Genomic DNA, 27,635 nt, shown 5'->3' on the forward strand with positions numbered 1-27,635 from the left:
GAAACGCAGGGGAATGGAAGGGAGGGGAGAGCAACAGAGAAGAACCAGGCAGGAAGCTAATGGACTTGGCTTCCTGCCATCATAAGCGGTCTGCCGTGATGAGTAGTTCTTTATGGAAAGGAACAGAAATGGCTGCTCATAAAAAAAGCATGTATCTGCCCATTTGGAAATGAGGGCTGGGTTTGCCAAGAGAAATGCAATAATAAGCTGAACTTCAGAGAATGAAGAAAGAGAGTCAAGAATGAATGGGAGCTGAATGAAGGTGAACGGAATGCAAAGCCAAGGGACTGGCAGAAAAGTACGTTGAGGTAATTCGATCATGGAGAGAGAACGAAGGAAGACCGAAGCACAAAACATATGAAGGAAGAATGAATAGTTGAGAAGAAAGGAAAGACTGAAAAGGTCACGATCGATCGAATCTAATGAAAGCATTGAGAAGTTTAAAGCAGGGGTCCCCAACTCCCAGGCTGTGGCCCACTACTGGGAGTTGAGCCTTTCGGAACTGGGCCACAGAAGTGGTAGGAAACGTGCACGTGCATCCCAACTTGTGCGAGCATGTGCACGAGTGAGGGACACACATGCTCGCCACTCACACAAATAGGGCTGCATGTGTACACGCACTTGCCCACCACTCACAGGGAGGCTCCTCTCTCCCCCCCCCCCAAATGCAAAGTCAGAAAGATTGGGGAAGCCTGGTTTAAAGAACACATTAAGCCAGGGGTTCAAACTCAAGGTCTGTGGGCCGGATCCAGCCTGCAGGGTACTGAAATCTGGCCCACTGGGCCGGCCTGGGAATAACAAAGGATGGCCCACAGTGCCTCTGCTGGTGAAAATGGGGCATGGGGGGGGGCGTTTACCCCGTTTTGGCCAGCAGGGTGCTAGAGGAAGCGTCCATCCTGTCTCTCCCCCACAAGGCCAGCCAGCGGAGGAGAACTACAATGCTGGTCTGTCCCTCGAAGAAATCCAGTTTGACACCCCTGCATTAAGCGATTCAGGGACAGAGGACAAGACAGGATAGTGAGTTATGGAGAGTTGTGCTGAATGGTATTGTGCAAACTCGATTAATCCATCTTTCATTTTCTTATCTCATATCTTTCATTTGCAAATCAGGGTTGAATTGTGAGGTCCCTGGAGCTCTCTGAGCTTGACTGTTTTCTTTGTGGATGTTCCATTACTGAACTACTAGGTAATATTATCATTGCTAGAACAATCCCACTGCCTTCTAGCACTTACGACATTACCCAGATGGGTAATGAAGTGTCTACAAGAAAACAACCAAGTTCACAGAACATCTAACAATTCTTTTGCCTATTGTTCTTCCCCCTTTTTTAGCATATTGTATAAGGAAGTTTACTCCAAAGAGGAATAACAAAATGAGTGTGCAGCAAAGGGTAATTTCTCCTAGCCTCTCACGCTATCTCATGGGCAGAGTTGAATCTAGCAAGCAGGTTTCTGGGTAAATGGGTTCCTAGAATTGAAACCAGTTGTGGGAATAGGCTTCGGCTTCCTATCGCTTTCCTTTTCAGATCACCACAGAAATTGAGTTAATTTCGCCATTCAATCCTGTCCCCATCATCATTGGCAGCACTGTTGGAGGCATCGTGCTTTTAGCCATCATAGTGGCTGTCTTGTATAAGGTTTGTGCTGGTTGTTTGTGCTGTCAATCAGTTTGACGTGGGTCTTGCTAAGATCTGGGCTTAACGGACCTTATTCCCATCTTTCCTTTAAATCAACCCCAGAGCCTAGATCGGATTCAGTGGAGGCTTTCCCTTTGTCTGATTGCAAAGTAGGGCAACTGATTTCTTTTAGCGGGAACTTCAGATAGAAATAAAATATGTACACAGGCTGTATTCTCTATATGCTGTAAGATACAACCGTATCATTATCCCCTGAGATATTTTTTTGACAATTCACATACTACGACAGAAAATGTCAGCCCCCTTTAGCTCGAATATGGTCTGGCAGGAAGAACCGAAAGAGGACATATGACTTATCACTTAGTGCCCATTTGAAATTATAACAGACTCTCCTAAAGCTAATTATGACCTGAATTATGAAGTTCTGATGTTACCCCTACCACAGTTATGTGACTGCATTTTGGGTGCTTGGCAACTAGCCCACATTTACAGCCATTTGCAGGGCGCTGTAGTCATGTGACCATGATTTACAATGGTTTTAAATCAGCCCATAGTGAACAATGGGTTCATTTAACCACAAAAAGGGTTGTAATATTGGATCCAGTCATGTGGTGACCTGCTATATGATTGTCACAACTTACGCCCATAATTGCCAGGCTCAAATATGGTTATAAATCGAGAATTACCTGTACATTCATATACATTAGCAGGGTGTTTCTCAACCTTGTTAACTTTTAAGATATGTGGGCTTCAACTCCCAGAATTCCCCAGGAAAATTAACTTCATCTGTCCTGCACACTTTGATTCTTGAGTTGTGTCTGATCTGCTAGATATGCATGGAAGGCTGGGGAATTCTGAGAGTTGAAATCCACAAATCTTAAAGTTCCCAAAATTGAAAAACACTGCATTAACACACTAAATTGTATGCTCTGGGTTTTTTCAGGATCTAGGAAATCTGTTGGATAAAACAGATGCAACAAACAGATTTCCCATTAGGTACTCTTTGCAGCTACTTTTACATTTTAGGAAAGAGATTGGAAGATCCTCATATTATTGGGGTATTATTTTAGTACTGTTGAGCAATTTCTCCTTTATCTTAAACCTGTTTCTCTCTCTTCTCTACCCCCCACCCCCCATCACCTCTCCAGTTGGGATTCTTTAAACGCAAGCGTACACCCCAAATGGATGCAAACGCAGCAGGAGCAGCTGCTCCCAGTGACCAAGCTCCTTCAACTCCGGCTGCTTCCTAAGGGAGAAGGGGATTCTGGGTCTGGATGCAACTTGGAAGCCAGGATTCCCACCTTGTCTGGGAACGGAAGAATACAGCCAGTCAAAAAGGGCCGAAAAATGGAGAGGCAGGACCTCCAGATCTCTAAGGGAAGGAATGGGAGGGGTGGGGAGGGGAGGGATTGAGAGACGAGAGGGCTAGAAACTAAGTAGAATTAATTAATTTAAAATTCAAATAAATTTATATTTTAAAAAAACAAAAAGTATGGTGGCAGGGTTTTTTTGCCCACGAAAAATGGTTTGAACAAATCGATACCACTGGGAAATAAATGACACACAAGAGAGTAATCCAGGAATGCTCCCACTTTGGAGTCGAAGTTGGGGAATACTTCTGCAGGAGTTCAAAACATGCTGCTTACAGCATGGTAGAAATGCAGGAGGGTGCTCCTTGCTGCATTCTGTTTCTTTCTTTCTTGGGTGCTGCAAATTCCTGGCTCCAAGAGAAGATTTTAGATTTCAGATCACTAAATTAATATACACTGCCCAACCCTCTGGTCGATTTGATGGCAAAGAGAAGAATTTTGCCATAGTAATTTCTGAGTGACTGTGTGTTTTTTTCCCTTTCTTATAAAATTGCTCTTTGTTCCCCATTTACAGTGTAACGCTACATTAGTTGCCTAATGTAGTATGCTTACACATACCGTAGTAGGTTTGCACAACACATTAATTTAACTGGAGTTTGCTAAGTTGATTTCCAGGATTTATACAACTTACTAAATCATAAACTACTCACAAAGATGGGGTTTTTCAAAACCACTAGATAGTAGTGGTAATTTGTGATTCAGAGTGTCATGCGGATATATTCAGGGCACAGATAAGTCCTTGCTTAATGAGTGGTTGTTTGAGTAATTGTTTTGAAGTTATGACAGAACAGGTGTTTTATGGCCCTAAAGCACTCTTGGCCATTTAAATTGTACCCTCCCCATCCCAAGGTCACATGACTGCACATTGGACAGTCATCTTTATGACCAGTCATGGCATTCCATGATCATGTGACTGATTTGATGTTTTGGGGCGGTTTCCAGCAAAAACACCCACTCAAGTTCATTAGGGGTTCACTTAATGGCTGACATCCACTTAACAACTGCGGTGTTCGCTTAATAATCATGATAAGAGCCAGAAAGTTATTTCTAGTTGTCTACTTATGACTGCAATGATTTATGGCTGTAATTCTAGATTAAATTGTGATCGTAGGTCGACGACTACCTGTAACTGGGTAGGTCTTCATCTTCCAAGGCACATGGGTGCTTTGGAGCACCTGGGTTCATGAGGTAGGTCTTCTGCATCTGCTCAATCCCCACCAGAGCCTCTGTGCTTGCAAATATCTCTCATAGGTCCAGAACTTGGTATGTTGAGGTCAGCTGACTTCTCCAGTTTAGCTGTTAGTCTCTCTGTGACTACACGCCACCTCCAACCTACCCAGCTTAGGCAAATCCTAACTGCACAAGAGCTGGAATTTGTTTTGAGAATTCAGAAGACCCTGGTTTTCAAACATGGAGACCCACTTCTCTGCAGGGAACCCCAGCTCTTTCCAAATTTTTGTCTCTCTAGCCTGCCCAGGACTCTAAAGTCAGCAACACCATTGTTTCTGGTAGCATCAAGAGATGGCTTGCTTTTTTAAAAAGCAGAGTCCATGCCTTGATTTATTCTTTGTACAATGACATTTTCCTCTAAATCAGAGGGTCTCCAACCTCTGGTCTATGGATAGGCACTGGGCCATGGCATGCCAGCAACTGGGCCGCACAAACAAGCAAAGCCCCATCTATGGGATGCAGGCAGCATGCAAAACCATGGCCCCTCCAATCCACAGAAAAATCTCCATGGTACTGGTCCCTGGTGTCCAAAAAGTTGGTGGGGGCACTGCTCTAAATGCTCTCTCTACATCCGGATTAAAAGCAAAATGGCTTTCGCATTTAATGGCTTCTTTCTTGATAGATAAGGGCAGCCTGCCTCCATTTTTCCGTCCCTTAAGAGGCAGGGACGAGGGGTTGGGAAAGAGATAATGGATGAGTGGCAAGAGTATTTAGAAACCTTTTGATCTTCTGTACCAATACATTTCAGAGCTGCTGTTTTGAAACGAAGGAAGTTAGAAGTGAATTTAACAAGATCTTACCATAAGCCCACAAGGTTATGATTCAATTTTCTGTTGACATCTTCCTGGACTCTGCACAATTTACATCAAACCTTTGCAAGGTTTTCTTGAATTGTGTGGAAGCCCATATTTTAATTCTTGTGCACCAAATTAGGAAATATTTCTTCAAGTACATATTTTGAACAATTCCTGGCCTTAATGAAACCCTCTCCCTTGGTCTAAAGTCATTAGTTTGGAAATGCAAAGTACCCCTCCCACTCTTTCCTAGCATCCCATGAGGACCAGCAAATGTCTTTCTCATTAGGTAGATGGGCAACAATTGGGGGAGTTGTGTTTTATGAAATATGTGATAGTACATTTTGATTGTTCCGTTCCTTCTTCAAGTTGGGCAAAATATGCAGAACAGATCAACTAGGCATGCTTTAGAATTAGTTCACTTTAGCTACCTTTTGATTTGTGTCTGTACTGATTAGGTAGGCAGAAAGAATCAGGTAGAATTACATGGACACAACCAGCTTTAAGATTTAGGGAAATAATTCTTAGGTTATCCATTGCAGAACTGTCAAATCACAAGACCATGGAATATAAGCCTGATCTGGGGTCCAGGTGGTTTAACCCAGTATTTTTCAACCTTGGTTTTTTTAAGATATGTGGACTGCAACTCCCAGAATTCCCCAGCCAGCTGGGAATTTTGGGAGTTGCAATCTACATATTTTAAAATGGCCAAGTTTGAGGAACATTGGTAACCAGATATCTGTAGACACACACACACATTTATTCCTACAGGGCCAAAAGCAAGGAACCAAATTGTGCCCCATAACTCAAGACACTGATTTTGCTACCTTCGATAGTTTAGATTTGTCTTAGAAAATGACACCTTAAAAACAAGTCAAGATGGTTTTCTTCTGGGTTTTATTATTAAAATGAGATGCACATTTGATTTCTTCCTGGCTAATCTGCTCTTCCCTCCCCTCATCTACAAGAATATTTTAAATCATGGTAAATTAACTTCCTCCAATATTCTTGGGCTCTTCTCTTACAATCGGCTCTGGCACGAAAGATTTTTCAATCCTGGGATGTCCCAAATGGCGTTTATCCCACAAAGTCAAATATGCACAGACCATAATTGCCAAAACACAATGTAACAAAGAAAACATCTGTAGGGATGAGATACTTTCACAAGATATATCCTCACCCCCTGGTTTTCTCACAGTCTTCTTATTTATTGGAGAAAATTTGATAATGTATTCATAAGCTAGACCAGGGATCCCCAAACTTGGCAAGTTTAAGACTTGTGGACTTCAACTCCCAGAATTCCTTTGCTTGCTGAGAAAGTCCACAAGTCTTAAAGTTGCCAAGTTTGGAGGCTTCTGGACTAGACTTATTTTTCTAAAAGGTGGGTCCTTTCTGGTCTCCCACCTCTGGTGACATCCTGAAGCCAATTCTGAGCTAAACTATAAAGGTAATGATTTAAGAGCTGACCAGCTGCTACAATGATGTAATATTGGGAATGAGTCAGCAAGGTGTTTGGGCTGATACCTGTAACAAGAAGAGGCCCTGTTGGGGCGGATCTCCCTGTATGTGTGCTTTGGTGCTGTAATTGCTGATTGCTGTTTGTTTGAGGTCTGACTAAAGTATGTCTATGTATTCTTTGTAGATAAAACCACTATTTAAATACAAACCTCTGTTTACTGTATTTGCTCCTGGGTTGTCTCACATAGTCATACTATGCGCACTCTGACAAAAACACTCATCTGCTTCCCATCAGGGAAAACATAAAGGGTCTCACGTAATTTGTGTAAATCTGAGCTTTCTGGTATAGGACAGGATCAGAAAGGTCAGCACCCCAGAGCATGCACAGAATGCATTTCTTTCACCCCTGAGAAATGATATTATCACACATTCACAATTAGGGTCCAGAACTTCCAATTAGTTTTAAGGTTAAGCACTTCTTTTTCAGAAACTGAGCATGGGAACGAATTCCAAGTCAGTATCGGATACTGAGAGCACCAAAAGAATAAAGAGGAAAATATCCCTTTTCACCTTTTGCTGGGGAATACCGTGTTTTTCCCCACTGCTTCATCTCCTCTTTATAATGTAAAGTGCATAGTCATGTAGCTAACCTAGCAATCAGCATATCACCCAAAGCAGAATCAAGATCCAAGCTAAGAAGGAGTTTTTGATTTGTCCACTTGCCCCACAGAGGCATAAACCATCCTCCCCTTTCTGCCCAGTTCTTGGTCCTCTGGGGGAGATGGTGGTAAAATCTGAGCAAAACATCAGGTCGCGGGGAATGGAGCGTGGATGGGTTGAATCGGCCTCCACATTGCCACCTTTAAAGCGCCAATAGTGCGTATCCTTGAAGAAGTATGTGTGGCCTGCAAGGGAGAGAAGAAGGAAGGAAGGAAGGAAGGAAGGAAGGAAGGAAGGAAGGAAGGAAGGAAGGAATTAAGGAATGCATAATATGATGTTCCTTTTGTCCCTGAATTTGGAGGAGCACATCTGGAATAGACCACTAAATTTCCTGGGATTATTAATTGGCTCAATTCCTTCACTGTGGGAATAAATGCATCAGGATTTGGTTGTGAATACTGGGTCATGTTAAACATCCTTGGTTATTTTTGAGACCATTTTTTTCACCTCTTTTAACTTGGAGTAGATACATATTTTAGTAGAAAGAGAGGCAGACTTTCTCAGCTTGGTAGATGATTTTTTAAAAAAATTGAATGAATTTTAAGAGAATGGATAAATAACCCTAGGGGAGTTTGGTAATATCCTTTAAAATATTTCACCTGCAACATGAATTACTTAACCAAAACATGGACAGGAAGGATATAGGAATATAGAACAATTCCTCACATCAGTGGTATTTTTAAGGCAAATGGACAGAAGCAAAATGCCTATAGGGCCCTGCAGTTCCATTTCTGAATGTCCCTTGATGTTTAACAATAAACTTGTTTTATTGTTTAAATTTAGGAATTCTCAGGTGTAGAATTTTGTTCATTTGACATGGAGGTTGCCCCCCCCCCTTGTGATTTTCTAGTTTACTATCTCTTTTCTATTCAGTTGAAGTTGGTTAACCGGATGTTCATTTAAATATGGCCTGTTTTTTCCCCCCCTGTGAATTTATTTTCAAAGATGAGCTTCAGTATCTGACATTCTTGGCACTGCTGAGAGGCTCAATGCAGGTTGTTCTTGACTTATGACCACCATCAGCCCAAAATTGCTGTTGCTAAGCAAGATATTTGTTAAGTGAATTTTGTCCCATTTTACGACCTTTCTTGCCATAGTTGTTAAGTGAATCACTGCAGTGGTTAAGTTAGCAACAGGGTTGTTAAGAGAATCTGGCTTCTCCATTGACTTTGGTTATCAAAAGGTCGCAAAAGGGGATCACATGATCCAGGACACTGCGACTGTCATAAATATAATGGGTGCCAGTTGCCAAGCAGCTGAATTTTGATCACATGACCATGGGGAATGCAGTAACGATCATAAGTATGAAAAATGGTCATAAGTCACTTTTTTCAGTGCTATTGTAACTTCGAATGGTTACTAAATAAATAGGTGTAAGTTGGAGACTTACCTCTCCTTGGTACCAAATTCTGCATAATTCAATATGTGGGAGCTGTGCAGCACATTTCTGCAATTGCTTATCACTAATAATTATTGGGGGCAAAAAAACTAAAGTCTGGGACTGGTTTGTTGGAGACTCCCTACAATATTGTAGGCCTTAGCATGGTGTTTTTTACCCTCAGCAACTTTTAAGTTACTGGATGGGGAATTCTGGGAATTGAAGTCCACACATACCTTAAAAGTTGCTGCAATTGAGAAAGTAGAACATACCTGAGGTGGTATTCAGCAGGTTCTGACCAGTTCTTGAGAACTGGTAGCAGAAATTTTGAGTAGAACTGGCAAATGCCACCTCTGATAGGCCCCGCCCCCCATCTATTCTCTGCCTCCCGAGTCCCACCTGATCTCTTTGTCTTCTTTTGTTGCCCTACACAGGAGAACGGAGCTGGAAAGCAGGTTAGTCGGGTGGGGAGGGAATGCCATGGCCACCAAGCCACACCCACAGAACCGGTAGTAAAAAAAATTTGAATCCCACCACTGGAACATACCATCATTCCAATGAGTGATGTCATCCAGATCAGAAGGGACTCCTTTCCAGAGGGTGACAGGTTTGGGATACCCTGGTTCCACATGCCCCAGCTGATCATCGTAGCGCCAATAGCGGTCCTTCTCTAAGAGGTACGTCTTACCATTGTGAGGCCAAACAAAAACAGCCCCAACTACGGTGCCAGGAGGGAGTCCCAGATCAGATGTGGGACGGGGATAACCTTGATTGACTTGAGTGTCAGAAAATACCCAGTAGTAGGGCCCTGCAAGGAGGAAGAAGCAGGAAATTAATTCTGTAAAAGAGATGTGAATTCGATTCCATAAATAACTTCTATTGGGACCACATGCATTTTATTCATCTCTTCCATTCAAACAGATGTTTTCAAAGACAGACCCTCCCTCACAGAATATACATTTATGCAAATAGTTGTTTTAGACTGGCAAGATTCTAACAATAAAGAACTTCACAACAAAAGATAATATTTGTAGTTCAGGTTTGATTTTTGGGGTCTTTGGTGCTTTCTGAGCTTGATTGTTTTCTTGCAGACATTTAATAACCGAACTATATAACATCATCAGTGTTAGCCATGTGTACATAAACAGAGCAAACTTACTCCCTTCCAGCACTGATGATACCTAGTTGGGTAATGAAACATCTGCAAGAAAATAACAAAGCTCAGAGAGCAATAAGGAACCCCCAATAAAGAAATAACTCAGAAATAACTCCATGTATCGTTCTTGGCTTGTTGAGTCTGGCAGTGAATAACTTATACATTCCTGGATTCTGACTTGCAGATTAATTGAAAGATGTCAGCCTTTAAGATTTTCCTCTAAAAACTTGATCTTAAGCTAGTTTTTCCTATTTTAACCTCCTTTTGCATTAGTATATAGACTCTCCTTCCAAATAAGTCTGCCACCTCCCATTTCCATCTTGACACACTCACCAATAAAGAACACGATCTGGCTGTCGTTGGCACGTTCGTATGCAGCATCAATTGCCTTAAAATCTGGGGGGAGTCCGTTCCAGAAGCGGAGGGTCTGGGCTGGCTCCATAGAAACCAGATTCTGGGATGGCTGTATCCTCCAAAAATATCTCGCTGCAAAAGATTACATTAATAGAAACCAAAGTTGATGAGGGCAGCTAACCGTTCCCTTTCAAATCTCCTAATATTTCAAAATAATAAAAAACAGACTGTATTGCCAGAAATCAGCAATGATTCATTAGAATTGCTGTGTTATCAGTGGAGAGAAGGTAAGTAGCACTAGTAAATTACATAATTACATAATTATTGGCTGCCGTAGCAATCACAGCATTGCAACTCTAAAAGTCCACAAAAGTGGTTCAAATGAGTTTTTCCACTTTACAGATTCATGATTGATCCCCTAGCAACCACTCAAGTTATGACCAACCCAAAAAAGGGGATAACAACCTAGATTCAAAATTCCAACAGCTGGACCCTTCTGCGGTCATGTGATCAAATTTCAGGTGCTGAATAATACAGCTATATTAACAGTTAATTCACTTAATGAACATGGCGTTCACTTAAAGATTGCAGCATTTGCTTAACAGCTGCAGTGTTTGCTTATTGACCTAAGCGTTTGATTAAAGACCACAGCATTTGCTTAAAATTACAGTGTTTGCTTTACAGCCACTGCATAAAGGGGCGTAAAAATAGGTCAGTCATATGACTGGCCCATTTTATGATTATCGTGACGTACAACTGCAATGGGCAGGCTGTGTTATCGTAATATGTTGAGGCCTACCAGTAGACCTCTGAGAGATAAAAAACCCTTCAGTTCTGAAAGTCTGTAGAGATTCTCAGTCATCTAGGCTGTCCCAAATGTGCTTTTTCAGGAGGCAACTGGACTGTCTTGTTTTTTCTTTGAAGATGTTTCGCTTCTCATCCAAGAAGCTTCTTCAGCTCTGACTGAATGGTGGGGAACGGAAGGTTTTATGTTCCTTGCAGACAGCTGGTCATTTGCATCCTTTTAGAGGGTCATTGAACACTTGGAGGTTTATCTAATAAAGATAAACCAAGATAAACCTCCCAGTGCTTCAATGACCCTCTAAAAGGATGCAAATGACCAGCTGTCTGCAAGGAAAATAAAACCTTCCGTTCCCCACCATTCAGTCAGAGCTGAAGAAGCTTCTTGGATGAGAAGCAAAATGCCTCCAAAGGGGAAAAAAAAAATAGAAAGTCCAGTTGCCTCTGAAAAAGCACATCTGGTTGGCCCACTGGTCATTTGCATGGTGATTCCAAAGGAAGAAAAAAGCATCCTGAGATCCAGATACATATTTTCATATCACAGTTTTATTCATTCATTCCCTGCTTCCCCAGGTCATCGTACAAAAGCACCAGCTTTTTCACACATTCTACCTCAGCAGGCATCAGCCAGAGCAAAGCCTCCGCCACAGGAAGAGATTAAATCTGCCTTTTCTTTTTTCAGAGGCAGAGCTAAGTTCTCAACTTACAACAATTCATGCAGTGACTGTTTAAAAAAGTGACTTGCAAACGGTCCTTGAACTTTTGACTCTTGCAGCATCCCTGAGTTAACGTTTTCAAAATTTGAGAATTTAGCAACGGTATTGCTAAATGTATTTGTGATGGTTGCAGTATCCCAGGGTCACGTGATTGCCATTTGCAACCTTCCCAGCTGGCTCCTGACAAGCAAAGTCAATGGGAGAACCTGTATTCCCTTAACGACTATGTGGTTCACTTAACGACCATGGAAAAAAAGTGTCATAAAACTGAGCGGGATTCACTTAACAACTGCCTTGCTTACCAGCAAAAGTTCTGGTCTGGATGTAAGTCAAGGATTATTTATATGTATCTGTGCTTGACTTACCTTTAAAGAAGAAAACTTCGCCACGAATATTAGCAATAGCATCAAACCCAGCTTTACAACGTTCAAATGCTGGCAGGGAAGGTCTGGAAAGGAGAGAGAATTAGCAAGAGGACCCATTAATTCACTGGGATTAGGTTGAGACCAGCAGGACAAAATATGGCCGGTGATTTGAAAACCAAACTTTCTTGATTAACGCTGGATGTTTCTAAACCGATCCCAATAAACAAGACAAAGCTATTCTGTTCCCCTTGTTAATGGGTTTCTTTATGGTAGGAGGAAAAAAAATAGGGGAAACAGGAGGAAGATGTGGGGCAGTTACCGATGGAAATCAACAATGCTGCCTTCCATGCTAAATTCCATGCATGAGGCCTGGGGTGCACAATAAAAGCCTTGTCTAGAATTCCCCTGCGCCTCACTTCCTCCTCCTCTGTGTCCCATAATAGATATGCATATCAACCCTTCTCTCTCTGGACTTTGCATGAGATCATTATAGTTGCCCCTCCTGTTCTTGATTTTTAGTTTTAGTTTTTTGGTCTTGCCCCTACCTCCAGACAAATCCCAACTGCAACAGCAGGAAGAAATCAGCATTTTTTTCACAGCTGCACCCCCCACCCCACCCCAACACATACACAACCACAAGCAGCCAAAGTGCACTCTTGACTTTGCACTGCTGACCCAAGATAGAAGGTCACTCTTAGAGTTTGTGAAAGTAGCAAATAGAGCCTCCCAGGATAGAGGAATGAAAAATTAAATGAAACAAAAAAACAAAAAAAAACACCAGCACACGAGTTTTATCTTGGGGCAGCTGCTTAAAGTTTCCTACATAACGAGCTGCTAAATAAATGTCTTTGGAATGGGACAACTCAACATAACAAATTTGCCATGGCCAGCTCACCACTGCCAATTCGCCAGGGCCAGCTCACCTTAGCCAACTTGCCACAGGACAAGTCATCATGGGAAAACTTGCTGCAGGCCAATGCAACAATTTTATTTCTTTATTTAAAATATTTTTAAAGATTATTAAATTATTTTATTTTTTTATTCACATTTCATTGTGTACCTGCTTTCTTTAATAATTCCATTTCACCATCTCTTCAATATTAAATAACTTTTGTTCTGTGGCGAGTTGGCCATGTTGAGTTACCCATGTTGAGTTGGCATGGCGAGTTGTCCTAGACCAAATGCCTTAACTACTCATGTTGTCTAATGGGTTGCTCATCTCCTATTGGCTGGGGTTCAAGATATCAAAGATAGATCTTTCATTTTCTACCTGTTAAAAGGAGGCACTGCTGTTCATTAAGGGGTTTTTTCTTCTTTTCCTGGGTACCTGGCCATTCCCAGTTGGTTCTTCTAGGCTGCCATTTCAGTTGGCATTAGCATGGTCCTTTGAATCTAAACCTAGGTGGCAACCAACTCATCACTAACTTACTGTATTTCTGCAACCTTGATCAATATGGATAATCCTCAACTTACAACCACATTTGGGACCAGAATTTCCATTATTGAGGAAGGCAGTTCTTAACGGAGTTGCCCCTGATTTTACAAGCTTTTTGCCATGGTTGTTAAGAGAATCATTGCAGTTGTTTAGTGAATCATGAAGTCATTCAGCGAATCTGTCTTTCCCCATTGATTCTGCTTATCAGAAGCCAGCTGGGAAGGTTGCAAAAGGTAATTACAAGACCCCAAACACTGCAACTGTTGTAAATATGAACTGGTTGCCAAGCACCCAAATTTTGATCATGTGACCGTGAGGATGCTGCAATGGTTATAAGTAGAAGAGCCAATTGTAAGTCCCTTTTTAAAATGCTGTTGCAACTTTGAACGGTCGCTAAATGGTTGTAAGTCGAGCACCTGCATTTAATTGTGCTCTGTTTGGCTCAGTGGCTGTCATTCTATGGAAAGGATTCTTGTTTGCCTCACATTTACAAGAGCCAATCAGGAAAGGGAGGATTAATAGGATCAACCAATCAGAAAAGAGGCTCACTTTTCTCTCGGCTTGTCTGGTGGTAAGTCTGGGATCGGGGGTGCTGTGGGAACTGGGGGTGCTGGAATATCTTGATCTGGATATGAACTATGATGCCGCCTACCTACAAACAGGAGAGAAATAATGAGGTGGCCACAGATCAAATGGACAAATAGGCAGTATGAGATACTTCCTGACCTGAGAAAAAGAGAAGGGATGTGTACATCAAAAGATGAAAGAAAAGGACAACTTCCTCCAACTTACTCCTAGCAGCTTGTTGAGTACAACATCCATGCTCCCTAATCACCATAGTCATTGCAGAGCATGAAAGAAAAGCAATAGAGAAACGGTGGTTGTTACAAGTAAAATGTCTCAGCAAGGAGAAGAAATATCAGTCATGGTGGAAAGAAGGAGGGTGGCATTAAAGAACTGTGTTTCTCTATGCTTGTTGTGTATAACGTCCATGATCCCTAATCGTCATAGTCATTGCAGAGCATGAGAGGAAAGCAGTAGAGAAATGGTGATTGATACAAGTAAAATGCTCCAGAAGGAAGAGAAATATCAGTCAAGGCAGACAGAAAGAAGAATTTCTTTCTGAAGTTGAAGAATTGTGTTTTTCATAAGACTAAAACCTCTCACCATAGATTTGTTGAATTCCCATGGCATCATCTATAGAAAGTTGGTAGCGGTGAGGCAAACCAACAGGACCTTGGTAATATGGCATCATGATGGATTCCTTAACAGAAGAGTGAGCCAGTCCCAAGGCATGGCCAAACTCATGCACTGCGACAGCAAACAGATCTGTGCCACGGCCTGAAATCAGGAGAAAAAAGAGCAGTTTAGTCAAGATTTGAGGTTCTTTGGATAATATTTTTAGAAAATACTAAAGTCCTATAGTGCGATATGTTGAAATTCTGAAGATACCTGGTGACTCATTCTGTGGGTCATAAATCCAGGTCTCTTCCATATCAAAATGGGTATCACCCGAAATGGGATATTCTCCAGGGAAGAAGGCATGGGCCAGGGTGCCTCCGGGCCCATCAAAGGGGTATGTGTCCTCGTGATAAGAGGTCACAAAATCCACCACAATGTCTGCTTGCTGCGAAGACACTTCTTTGAAGGTCAAGGCTGAAGAATTGCTCCAAGCTTGAAAAGCATAGAAAATGAGATTCGGACATGATCATGGGACATTTGCGAGGAACGAGGGAAGGAACGGATGCTGAAATGGGAAACAAAGAAGAGAGGGAAAGAATAAGGTAACATCAGATGAGTTTTGCTAGATGAGATTACACAAAAGTCCTGTATGGTTCAGTATCTTGTTTTGCAAGATGTCCGCAAAAGACTTACTGGAAGCCCACAAACAGGATATGTAGACAACATCCTCTTACAGGACACTTTTGTGACCCAGCTTGTGGTATTCAGTGTCACGATAAAGAAATAATAATGAGGAGTAATTACTGATGGGATTGTGGCAAAGTGAATAAAGTTCTGAACCAAAAAAGATATAAGAAATGGATGCAACAGAAACGGTAAGTTATAGTAGCTCTTCTCCAAATGGGTGCAACAGCTGTGACAGCATACAGGTAGTCCTCAACCTATAATCATTAATTTAGTGATTGCTTGAAATTAAAATGGCATGGAAAAATGTGTTTCACACTTACGACCAAGCAGCATTCCCATGGTCACGTGATCAGAATTCAGATTCTTGGCATTTGGCTCATATTTATGACGGTTGCAGTGTCATGTGGTCACTTTTTTGCAATCTTCTGATGAGCAAAGTCAATGGGAAAGCCAGATTCACTTAACAACTGCATTACTAACTTAATAACAGCTGTGATTCCCTTAACTACGGTGGCAAGAAGGGTTGTAAAATGGAGCAAAACTCACTTGTCTTGCTGAGCAATGGAAATTTTGGGCTCAATTGTGGTCGTAAGTCAAGGATTATCTGACACTGCATCATTTGCCCAGTCAGCAAAGTTATACAATAAGAGAGCAGGGAAGAAATTAACAAGACAGCATATAGAAAGTCTTTGACTTATGTTCAGTCACTAGGCGACTGTTCGCAGTTATAGTGGCTCCTCAAAAGGTACTTGCAACTGTTTCAGAGTTCCAATGGCTGCCATTTCCAATGGTCACATGACTGCATTTTCGGTGCTTGGAAGCCATTTGCAGCATCCTGCAGTCACTTTACCACTATTTACAACATTTTTGCCAAAAAAATAGCTTTTACTTCAGGTTTCCAGCCAAAACACTCCATAGCAAACAATGAGTTTGCTTAAAAACACATTGTTTGCTTAATGACCATGGATTCTCTTAATGACCTCCACAAAAATAGGTCATAAAATTGGGTTGGTCACATGACTGACCTGTTTTATGTCTGTCAACTACTTACGACTATAATTTAGGGCAAGCGCCATTATGGTCTTAAGTCAAGGACCACTTGCACACTGAAAGTATACTTCATCAATTTAGGAGATGTTGAATTATGATTCCTATGACAAATGCAGGTCAGAGATTTTGGAACACAAATAGCAGGAAGACAAAAACCACAGCAGAGAAGATGTGGTTAGCTTAACTTTGCATTCTCAGGCTTACTCCTTCAAAAGAAATGGGATTATTAGACTTACTGCCACGTCAAGTCAGTCTTTTTCCAGGAACTTTCACTGAGAGCATAGCGTTTCTTCCTACGTCGACGTCGCATCAACTCCGAGGTGCCAATGAAATCAGGGAGAGAGCAACGAGGCCTGTTCATCATTTTCAAAGTCTCACGATCTACAAAAGAGAGGAACAATGGGACCAAAACTGTATTTTCCATGTTTTGATTTTAATTCAAGGTCTCTTTCTCTGCTCTGACCGGAAATAGGACTTGCAATCTGTCCTTGACTTATGACCAGAATGGAACCTCAAATTTTTGTTGCTAAGCAAGACAGTTGCTGAGTGAATTTTGACCCACTTTCCGACTTTAAGTTAGTTAATTAAGGGACCAATCGTAAGTTGAGAACTATACATATATCAATATGAAATTACTTTTTCCAGCCTCAGAAAAACTGATTTTTCAATTGCAATTATTTTTCCAAGAAATCTTTACTGTTAAAAAGATATGCTAACAATAATACCAAATTGATGACTTTTCAAATTTCATCCTAGAAAAATATGGCAGGTCATATAGCAATAGTAATGGCATTTAAAGTTATATACCACTCTACAGCCCTCTCTAATCAGTTTACATAGTCAGCATATTGCCCCTAATAATTTTGGGTCCTCATTTTACCAACCTTGGAAGGATGGAAGGCTGAGTCAACTTTGAGTCTAGTGAGATTCAAACTGCAGGCAGCCGGCAGTTAGCAGAAGTAGCCTGCAGTACTGCACCACTAACGGCTCATATGATTTACAGATTATAGCAATCATAGATTTGAATGGCTGGCTTGAAGCCAATTGCTGGAATCATGAAATAAATGAAATAACTTAAATATAGGGTGTAGAGTCTGTTGGGAAAGAAGGGAGCAACAATTTATGTCACAATACAGATAGTCCTTGACTTATGACTGTAATTGAACAATGAATTATAATCATAAGTCATGCCAGTCGTTAAGTCAGTCATCACATGGCAGCGCTGGTTTTACCATTTAAAGTTTTATTTGGGTTTTCACACATACAAAATACAAATAAAACATCTTTTTTGAAAATAGCATGGTCCCGGGTTGAACTTCTTTATACAGACACAAACTCAATTTCATGCTCATTTTTGTGTTCTATTCCATATCTTATACTATTCTACATTTTCTATATAGTTTTTCCCCTCTTTTAATTTTCTCAATTCAAATCATTATATTTATACTTTTGTCTGTTCTGTTTCAATTTCATATTATCTTTTCTCATTAAACAAATTTTCTCCTGTAGATACTAATTGGAGTATGACACCTTTATATCTTTTAATTATATCCATTCAACTCTTATTTAAACTTCAATATATACCTTAAGGTTATGACCTTCAATATAATACATAATACATAACTTCCAATCGAATTCTGCTTGGTACATTCTTATAATACACACTATATTCTTTTTTTTTAAAGGATTATAAATATATGTAATTATAAACCCTCATTCCATTCCAATTCAGTTCTATCATTAATAATCATTAAAATCTTAACATCTTTAACATTTCTTTTCAATTAAATATCATACTTCCTTAAAGACACATATAATCTCCATAATTAATTTTTCCCTTATTTCTCTTCACATATGTTTTGTAAATCATTAAATATTCATTTGTTACATTTATTTATTGACAAGCATCCCACTGAGTTATGATAGCTATTTTATCAAACATTTTAATCATACATTGTTTCATATTTTCTGAAATTATTTCTATTTTTAATATAACAATACTATCTTATGTACCTTTGCAGAATCCCCTTTTCCATTAGATTGTCACCCGTTATCTCTAAATAGGCCCTGTTTCTCTATATTTTGTTTCTGTCCTTTATAACTTATTTTCCTTTCTTTCTTCCCTCTCATCTTCTCCCTCCCCTTTTTACCCCCTTGTCTCTCTACTTCTGATTCTCTCTTCTGCATTTCCCTCTTCTGTTGCTTTCTGATTTTATACTTATTTTTCACTCTATTCTTTTTTGGGGTTGTTTTTCCCAGTCTTAAACTTTCCATTCTCTTTCCCCCCTTTCCTTCCCCCCCCCCCCCACCTAAGATTACTTGTTCATTAAAGATGGCTTCTTCTTTGTCACAATCTTCTTGTTCTGCAGGCATTTCTTGTTGTTTCTCATAATTCCAAATCTCCATTTCTAAGAACTGAAATACGAAGCCAAAAGAACCTCTCCCTTCTTGTACATCTTTGTACTTTTTAAGTTCCATTTTCAGTTCTTCTAAAAGTGGAGCCATTTTAAACAGTTTTAAACAACCACCCGATTGATTTTAGTCATTCAATTACAAGAACCAAGAATCCAGAGATCACCAACTAATCCAAATAGTCCCAAGCTGTTTCTTCTTATTTCTTTTTCCACTTTCTCTTCCTGAGGTTTTACTATTTTGTTGCGATGTTTCAGTTAAGATGTAATTCAGTTAAGATGATTTTTAATTCCAGGCAGTCTCTTCCCTTCCAGATCCTGCCCTTTTATTCTTTTTCTCTCCTTTCCTGTTTTCAAAAGCTTTTAATTATCCAGAAATCTTTATTATCCCTTTGACTTTTTATTTTCAGCATTAAATGCCTATTAATGTCAAAGTGGATTTTTTTCCAATTTCTTGCTTAAGTCTCTTAGCTGTGAGTATAGGAAAAGGAGAGAAAAAACCCAAATCTTTTCCCTTTTCTCTCTCCTTTGCTGCTTCAAAATCTTCTTTGGGAACAATGTTATTTTTTTTTTTAATAGTTTCAATTCCAGGGTACCTTATTTGTTGCTTTTGCTGTTTGACCCGGTCAACCAAAACTTTCTCTTCTTATCTTCCTCCTGCACATTCTTTTCCAGTCGAGTTCTTCTTTGTGATGGCCATTTCTGACCACCGCTATAACCGCCTTCGGGAAAGGGAATAATGGCCAGCTGGGGAGGAGAGATGTGGCTCTCCTCAACCCTGCAGGCAGTCTCCCCCTTCTTCACCACCTCTACGGGGTGGCTTAGTCCTGAAACTAGCTGGCTCGGGGCGCTCCAGTGGCGAGCACGGATCAAAACCGCGTAGAGACGCAGTTTCGGTCTGTTGCCGAAGAAGCTCAAACCAGAAGTCCCAGGCAATCAGAACTTTGAATGTTGGTCCTAAGTGCCTTTTGGGGAGAGGAATCTGTTATAACTTTGAATTGTTGCTAAGTGGCCGGTCATTAAGTGAGGACTACTTTATATGAAAATTTGAATGTCTACTTTTATCAAAACAGTCCAAAACCACCACACACCCTCAAATACAAGTTACTTAAAAAGCTGGACAATGCCTGCTGAATGGAAAACTGGAGCCAGCCTGGTTAAGGAACCGGGCTAGAAAGCGGGAGACCCATGAGTTCTAATCCCACCTTAGGCATGAAAGCCAGCTGAATTATCTTGAGCCATTCACTCTTTCTCAACCCAACCTACCTCACAGTTGTTGTTTTGAGGAAAATAGGAGGAAGAAGATGTGTTGGATATGTTTGCCACCTTGAGTTATTTGTAAAAACAAAAAAGGCACGATAATAATAAATAAATAATAAATAACTTGAGGACAAAAAGAGGACATGATCTCCTTTGATGGCCGTAGTAACCCTACATTCACACCAGCATCCTTAAGTGGAACAGAGATACTTACCCAGTTTCCCGGTTACCGGCACACCTGCAAACCTTTGCATTGTTCTAACAGCAACGGATAACTCCTCCTCGCTTTGAAGACTTGCTGCTCTGGGATCGGGTTGGGGAAGGTAGCCATAGCGGATCAACCATTCCTGTGAGGACACAATTCACAAGGTGTATCAGTCAGCAGGCAGGCAGAAATGGTAGGAAGGTGTCTTTCGTTTTGTGAGCAGAGTCCCTCTGCCTTGGTTAGCCGCATAACGGGCAAGAATTCAGAAATAGTTTTCCTTCCCTTGACATAGAGACCCAGCTATGGGGAAGGTTTGCTTGCTTGAGCCCACAGTGGGGCAGAATAAGGGGATGGAAGGGGTTGACATATTAATTACAGGTATTCCTTGGCTTACAAAAGTGGTAGGATTCAATTTTTTTTTACTACTGGTTCTGTGGGCGTGGCATGGCTTGGTGGGCATGGCAGGGGAAGGATACTGTAAAATCCCCGTTCCCTCACCACTCCTGGGGGGAAGGTTACCACCGGTTTTCTGAATTATTCAAAATTTCTGCTACCGGTTCTCCAGAACTGGTCAGAACCTGCTGAATACCACCTGTGGCTTACAACCATTTGTTTAACGACTGCTCAAAGTTACAAAAAACGTGACTTATGATTGTTTTTCACACTTATGACCATTGCAGCATCCCCATGGGGATGTTCAACATTTGGATGCTTGGCAACTGGTTCAGAATCATGACGGTTGCAGCACCCCAGGGTCAAGGGATTACCTTTTGTGACCTTCTGAAAAGCAAAATTAATGGGGAAGCCAGATTCACTTAACAACCATGTTACTGAATTTAAGAACTGCAGTGATTCCCTAAACAACTGTGGCAAGAAACGCTGTAAAATGGAGCAGAATTCAGTTAACTGCCTCGCTTAGCAGCAGAAATGTTGTCCCACAAGTGCTTTTTCAGGAGGCAACTCAGGGGTGGGATTCAAATTTTTTAACAACTGATTCTGTGGGTGTGGCTTAGTTGGTGGGCATGGCTTGGTGGTCATGTGACTGGCTGCACGTAGCCAACTCAAGATCACTCACTTCGAGGCATGCATCCCTTCGCCTGGCCTCTCATGACTGTGGGGATGCTGCAACAGTCGTAAGTGAGAAAAACGGTCATAAGTCATTTTTTTCAGTGCCATTGTAACTTTGAATGGTCACTCCACACAAGCAAAGTACCAGCAAAGGAGGGGGAAAAAACTCCAGAGAAGTTCCGGAGTTAAGAAGTCTAGTCCTGCCAAGAATGTAATAAGGGTTAACGGACAAGCAGTTTCTGTAAGCAACACCAGAATGTTTCCTTCCAGCCTTCCTTACAGGATTAGGCCAGTAATTTCTTCTAACAACCGGTTCTCCGAACTGCTTAGAATGTTAACAACTGGTTCTAGAGAATAGGTGCGAACTGGTAGAATCCCTGAGGCAACTGGACTTTCTTGTTTTTTCTTTTGAAGACATTTCGCTTCTCATCAAAGAAGCTTCCTCAGCTCTGACAGGATAGTGGGGAATGGAAGGATCTTGTCAGAGCTGAAGAAGCTTCTTGGATGAGAAGCAAAATGTCTTCAAAAAAACAACAACCAAGAAAGTCCAGCTGCCTCCTGAAAATCACCTGTGGGACCACCATGACCTGGATAACTGAGAATATCTACACTTTTAGATACTTTTAGCAGAAATTTTGCGCTCAATTGTAAGATCGCAAGTCAAGGACTATCTGTACACCATAATTTGTTTACTAGTATGTTGTGGATTAAAACACCCTCATCCAGAGTTCAACCAACAGACTAAATGGAAATGAAACAAATCACACTAGCTAGGTTCATATAATACTGCAAGCCATAATGCAGTTTGCTTTTGTTTATATGGCTTTAGATGGGGTGTGAACCCTGCTACTGCTTAGGGTGAGTAGGTTGTGTGAATCCAGTCAATTGTAAGATCTAATTAGAGCATATTATATTCTCCAGCAACCCAATTTGGAACTGGCAAGTCAGTCGTTAAGTGAAGTGGCCGCTAAATGACTGTATTTACAATCTCCCTTCAGTTTTCCTTTGCTTTACAGATCTGCAAAAGTTGTAAATATGAGGATTGGCCATAAAGTTACTTTTTTCATCACCATCATAACTGTGAATGGTTGCTGTAGTTTCTATGTCAGATATTCCGATATAGGTAATTATATTGTCCTCCTTCAAGAAACAATTTATATATGTATATCACATGTTACTAGATTATTACTACAATGTTACTAGTATCCTTAGTACAGCACAAGTAGTAATAATTACTAGTTCTATTACTTTGGTTGGCTAACAAAGAACAGACTACTGAGGATGCTCCCAATGCCATGGATCTACATTTCCCAGATTCCCTGGCTCACATGCTAGCAATGCATTCTGGGAGTTGCAGTTCCAGCCTATCTGGAGCATGCTTAGTTGAGACAAGCTGCTCTAGGGGAATTCAAGCCAAAAAATCCCCAAAGGAATATCTTGTTCTTGTCTGTGCTGCGTCTTTCTGTTCAGAAACCTGGGGCTTTCCTTTTGAGGCGGTGCCAGGAGAGCAATTTTTCTCCTCAGTTGCCTAGAGGGCTGTCCCTTGAGAGGATTCATTATTGCTTTTTGTTCCATTTTTTCTAGATTAGAGCAATGGTTCCTTCTTCTTTACGAGGAAATGAGAACTGGAATGCAGAACCGTGGAGGGGAAGCCCCAAAATGGTTTGGGACAAAGATGGCTTCTGTTGATGCTTCAGCTTTCAGAAGGATCCAGAACGAGCTGTTCCCCAAAGCTTCTTTATAGTATTAGGGAACAGAAAGCAGGAATGTGTAAACTTCCCATAAGCATTCTGTAAGACAGCAGTTTCTCAAACTCAGCAACGTTAAGATTCCTGGGACTACAACTCCCAGGATTCCCTACCCAGCATGCTGGGTAAAGACAGATTTCCAGCAAAAACATCATAAACTGTCATGTGACCAAACAGATGTAAACCTCAACTGATTTGACTGGGTAGAAAAAAGAATAAAAGTGCAATCAGCCCTTACATTCAAAGTGGTTTGCATATTACATCAAACCATAATAATAAGTATTAAAAAGCAGCTTTAGGACAATGCTTTAGCTATAGGTAATCATCCCAGATACACCTTAAAAAGGACAACTCGCTGGCAGTTGGAGATAATTCTTGGCCTGCAACTCTTTTTGACCAGCAGACAGCGCTCTAGGAAGTGGGAGGGGGGGCTCTGAACAGCTTTTGAGTCTGAGGGCTCCCAGAGTGAGTTTAATACATTCCCAATTTACCACAGCCCCCTGGCCCGTTGAAAGCCTCCTTTGTTTGACTCCATGGAGGCTTCTGAAGAATCCAAGAGCCGCCCCCTGGTTTCTCGAGACCCCGGCAACCTTCCTACAACCACCCTTTTGCCTCAGTTTCCAAGACGGGTCAATTTCCCCCTAATGTATCTTATCTAATGATGTATAAAATGCATGTACACAACCCCTGCTGTTTGCAGCTGGTTGGATTAGTTGTCATTTTTTTTAAAAGAAAAGGTCAAGCAGCTAGTCAACATTGCTTTCCACCGGAAGGAAAGACAAAAATGCAGCTGCAAGTATCAGGGAAAGATGGTCCAAGCCAGGAAACACTGGATTCCTTCCAAAGATTACTAATTTTTAGAATAGCCTCTTCCCAAAGAAGGGAAGAAAGTGTAGTAAACCAGGCACAGGACAGACGAGCTGAGATTTTAAGAGTGGCAGGTGGGAGAGAATTTCTATTAGTTTCCATCATGGTTGCAGAACAAAAAAACCAACAACTCGAAGTGTGTTATTATTCTTTCATAGAAGGCACTTTTAAAACACTTGCTGTATTTATTGCTCTTGTCCTCAAAATAGACTTGAAAGCTGGCCTGGCCTTTACTCTGTTTCACAGAGAGGAAGCTAGAGCAGAACAGAAGAGCTCTTTTAAAGTCTATAAAATAGGATCACAAGTAAGTATTTATTTATCCACTCCATAATTTCTTCTTCCAACATGTATTCAGAGGTTGACAGTTCCTGAATTATTCCAATCTGCACCTTTCAGGAGATGGTTCTTTTAAAAAGCGAAGCCTGAAAATTCATTAGGTATTATGTGAGGAAATCATAGACCAAATTTGCTTTATTAACCCAAATAATAAAATATTTAGCCCTAGTTTAGCCACACTACTCCATTCCTGGTAAATTAAGGTACGCTGCAAAATTAAGGTACGCTGCACATCTACAAGAGAATTGCTTCTTCAAACAAGTGAGCCAAATTATACATTAAGAGAAATAGCAATTAACTCAGCTTGAAGCTAGTTCAGTTTGAGCAGTGGATGATGAGAAAGGAATTCCATTCTAGCTATTGATTCTGTGGAGTAGCTCAGGCACCAAGCAGCAGAATATGTTTCCACAAGATATTTAAATGTTCCTTTCTAGTGTGTCCCTTAAAATTTTATACTAAGGTAGTCTTCATTTTACGATCACAATTGAGCCCAAAATTTCTATTGCTAGGCAAAATGTTGTTAAGTGAGTTTTGCCCCATTTTACTATCTTTCTTGCCACAATTGTTAAGTGAATTGTTAAGTTGTTAACTTAGCAACATGGTTAAGTGAATCTGGCTTCGCCATTGTCTTTGCTTGTCAGAAAGTTGCAAAAGTTATCACATGAATTTGGGACACTGCAACTGTCATAAATATGAGTCAGTTGCCAAGCATCTGAATTTGGATCATGTGGTCATGGAGGTATTGCAAACAGTCATAAGTGTGAAAAACAGTTATAAGTCACTTTTTTCAGTGTTGTTGAACAGTCACTAAATGAATTGTGGTAAGTCGAGAACTACCTGTATTATTATGCTTATGGCAATATAGCTGATTCAGTCCAGAAAGTAAAAATTAAAGGATTTTAAAAACTTACTGATGTTCAGAACAAAGTTGAAGCATTTTTATTTACAAACAATGCAACTGCTGTTAACTTGGTGATGTTGTTAAATCATCCCAAATTTTCCAAGAAAAAAATCAGGGGAACCTTGCAGTCAGCTGGGTAGAAAAGCTTCCAATTTTCAAACTATGCACTTCATGTAGTCCTTGACTTATGACCACAATTGGGACCAGAATTTCCATTTGCTAAGCAGGGCAATTGTTACACGAGTTGCACCAATTTTTTGTCTATTTATAAAATTTATTGTCCATCCATCTTACCATAAGGTAACTCTGTAATGCAGGGGTCCCCAACCGCCGGTCCGCGGACCGGTACCGGGCCATGGAACAAGCCTTACCGGGCCGCTGGTTGCTGGCGCCGCCATCTTTTTGGTAAAAAAGCAATTTTTCGTCAAAAAGATGGCGGCGCCAAGCGTTGGTGAGCTTTTCGGGTAGAAAGCCATTTCTACCCGAAAAAGCTCACCAGAAGCATGGCGCCGCTCATTTTTGACGAAAAATCACTCGATGACGTCACCGGAAGTGATTTTCGTCAAAAAAGATGGCGGCGCCCAGCTGACGCCGGAACCGGCCGCGGCGCCCAGCTGACGCGGAACCGGGCGCGGCGTCGAAAGGTTGGGGATCCCTGCTGTAATGGGTTACAGTCATATAAATATGTATCTACCTTAAAATGTAAATAAATGAAAATCAAAGATTAAAGTCTAATTTTTTTAAAAAATATTTTTTCCACTGAAACCCTGCCATTGTTAAGCAAATCAAACAGCTCCTTTAAGTGAATCACAAGGTCGTTCAGCAAATCTTTCTTCCATCACGTAAATTGCATGTCAGTCATTGTCTGGAAAGACCATAAATGGAGATCATTGTAAACACATGCTAGTTGCCAAGCACCTGAATTTTGATCACGTGACCAATGGGGAGGATGCAAGATTGTTAAGTGCAAGCATTAATCATAATTCACTTTTTTCAGTGCTGTTGTAACTTTGAATGGTCTCTAAATGAATGATTATAAGTTGAAGACTACTTGTAGTTTACTCTAGTTCTCCAAAAGAACAGAAAATGAGATATTTAAAGACACTAAAATATAGTAGCAGTAAAAAGTTTGGATTTCTGAATGGCAATACAGTCAAGGCGGTAGGAAAAACATTGAGCTGAAATGAAATAAAGCCTGTGGAAGTTTACTGTCTTGTAATGTTCAGCATTTCCAACTTCAGTAATGGCAAGGGCCTAATGCACACACTTTCTAAAATTTCTCACAAAATCCCTTTACCTTTATTAGCTGCTCAGCCAGCAAGTTTCAAGAATGACCATTTCCCATGGTCAGAATTAGAGCCACAACTGTTCAAGGGCAAAATTCCCACCAGGAAAAAGATGATGGCAATTTTCACAGGGCAAAGGATCCTTACAAAGAATTCCACAGCTTCACAATGTGGGAATTTGGGAGCCTAACAGATGTCTGCCTCTCCGTGGCCAAAGTTTGAAAGTCAGCAAATCCCAAATCTGAAAAGCAATTTGGTTCCAAATGAACTTACAATGTCTGGGAGCTTCCACAGCATTTTAAAAACCATGGTTTGTTAAATTTTTGAATAAATCACAGCTGACTCATGCAAGATGCGAAGCCAGAATCAAACCAATCCTATTAAGGTTTCATGTGTTTGTAAATCACATCTGCAGAATCAGATGTGAAAAAGAAACACTCTGTAAACGCTCCAGTATTTCCAAACCTTGGCAGTACTGAAAAAACAGATCCATATGCTGCATGAATCTGTTTATGATCCTCTGGATAATGAGAAAGAGGATCAAAAAGATCTGCAAATCTGATAACATATTACTGCACTCAGGACCCCCAATTTCCCACAATTTATGACCGAATTACAGGGAGAGAAAGAGGAAGGAAACTGATGTTAGGGATCAATGATTTCCTGTCTGAAAGTGGTCTGTAACTTGAAACTCCAAGGAGATGAGTCAATTTGATCTTCCTTGAAAGAGGAAAAAAATACTATAAAAGACACACGGATAACAAATCTGTGAATCCCATTTACTCTTTATTATAATCCTCCCAGGTGAGTTTTATTTATCTCCCAAGCTTTGTCTTTCCATACCTCTCTTAATCCCAGGCATCAATTTCTTTCCCCAACTCATGATCTGCCCACTCTGCCTTATAATAATTGCCCCCCCAAATTCTAATAATCTCCCTAAAAATATTATTGTTCCCCTTTCTTCACATTCATCCTCCCCCACCACCACCACCGTCTTTGGGCAGGAGAAATGGGAAGATATTATTCTCAACGACCCAACTATTTATGCTAACTCTCTGGACCCTTCCCCACTTTTCCTGCTTTCTTGAGGGTGTCTGTACTCACCAGCCCCTTGATCATGTCTCGGGAACTGGACCTTAGGACCCTAGATGGCCCTGCCTTGGTCTGAGGGACGTGCCAGAGTGATGCCAGGAACATAAGCAGCAGCAGCATCTTGGCAG

General features: G+C 40.9%; 2 protein-coding genes across 2 annotated transcripts in view; one reads left to right on the top strand and one right to left on the bottom strand.

Moving 5' to 3' along the window:
• The window catches only part of LOC113421740 (integrin alpha-D-like), a 59,687-nt gene extending 56,574 nt beyond the window's left edge, over positions 1–3,113 (top strand). Inside the window, exons 29-30 of the mRNA XM_087947186.1 lie at positions 1,527–1,637; positions 2,786–3,113. Of these exons, the coding sequence (XP_087803312.1) occupies positions 1,527–1,637; positions 2,786–2,887 (213 nt within the window). The 3' untranslated portion in view covers positions 2,888–3,113. The remainder of the gene's footprint in view (positions 1–1,526; positions 1,638–2,785) is intronic.
• Positions 3,114–7,010: 3,897 nt separating this feature from the next.
• On the bottom strand, positions 7,011–27,635 carry MMP25 (matrix metallopeptidase 25). The gene is given in 11 exon segments (XM_026682262.2): positions 7,011–7,394; positions 9,135–9,395; positions 10,077–10,229; positions 11,980–12,062; positions 13,964–14,066; positions 14,582–14,755; positions 14,867–15,115; positions 15,118–15,161; positions 16,570–16,714; positions 20,219–20,351; positions 27,520–27,635. Coding segments are annotated over 11 exon segments (1,701 nt in total). The 5' UTR covers positions 27,628–27,635; the 3' UTR covers positions 7,011–7,146.

This window comes from Notechis scutatus, chromosome Z (assembly GCF_049901735.1).
Source record: "Notechis scutatus isolate UNSWTSFEM ecotype Mainland chromosome Z, rNotScu1.2, whole genome shotgun sequence".
Classification (NCBI taxonomy): Eukaryota; Metazoa; Chordata; class Lepidosauria; order Squamata; family Elapidae; genus Notechis; species Notechis scutatus.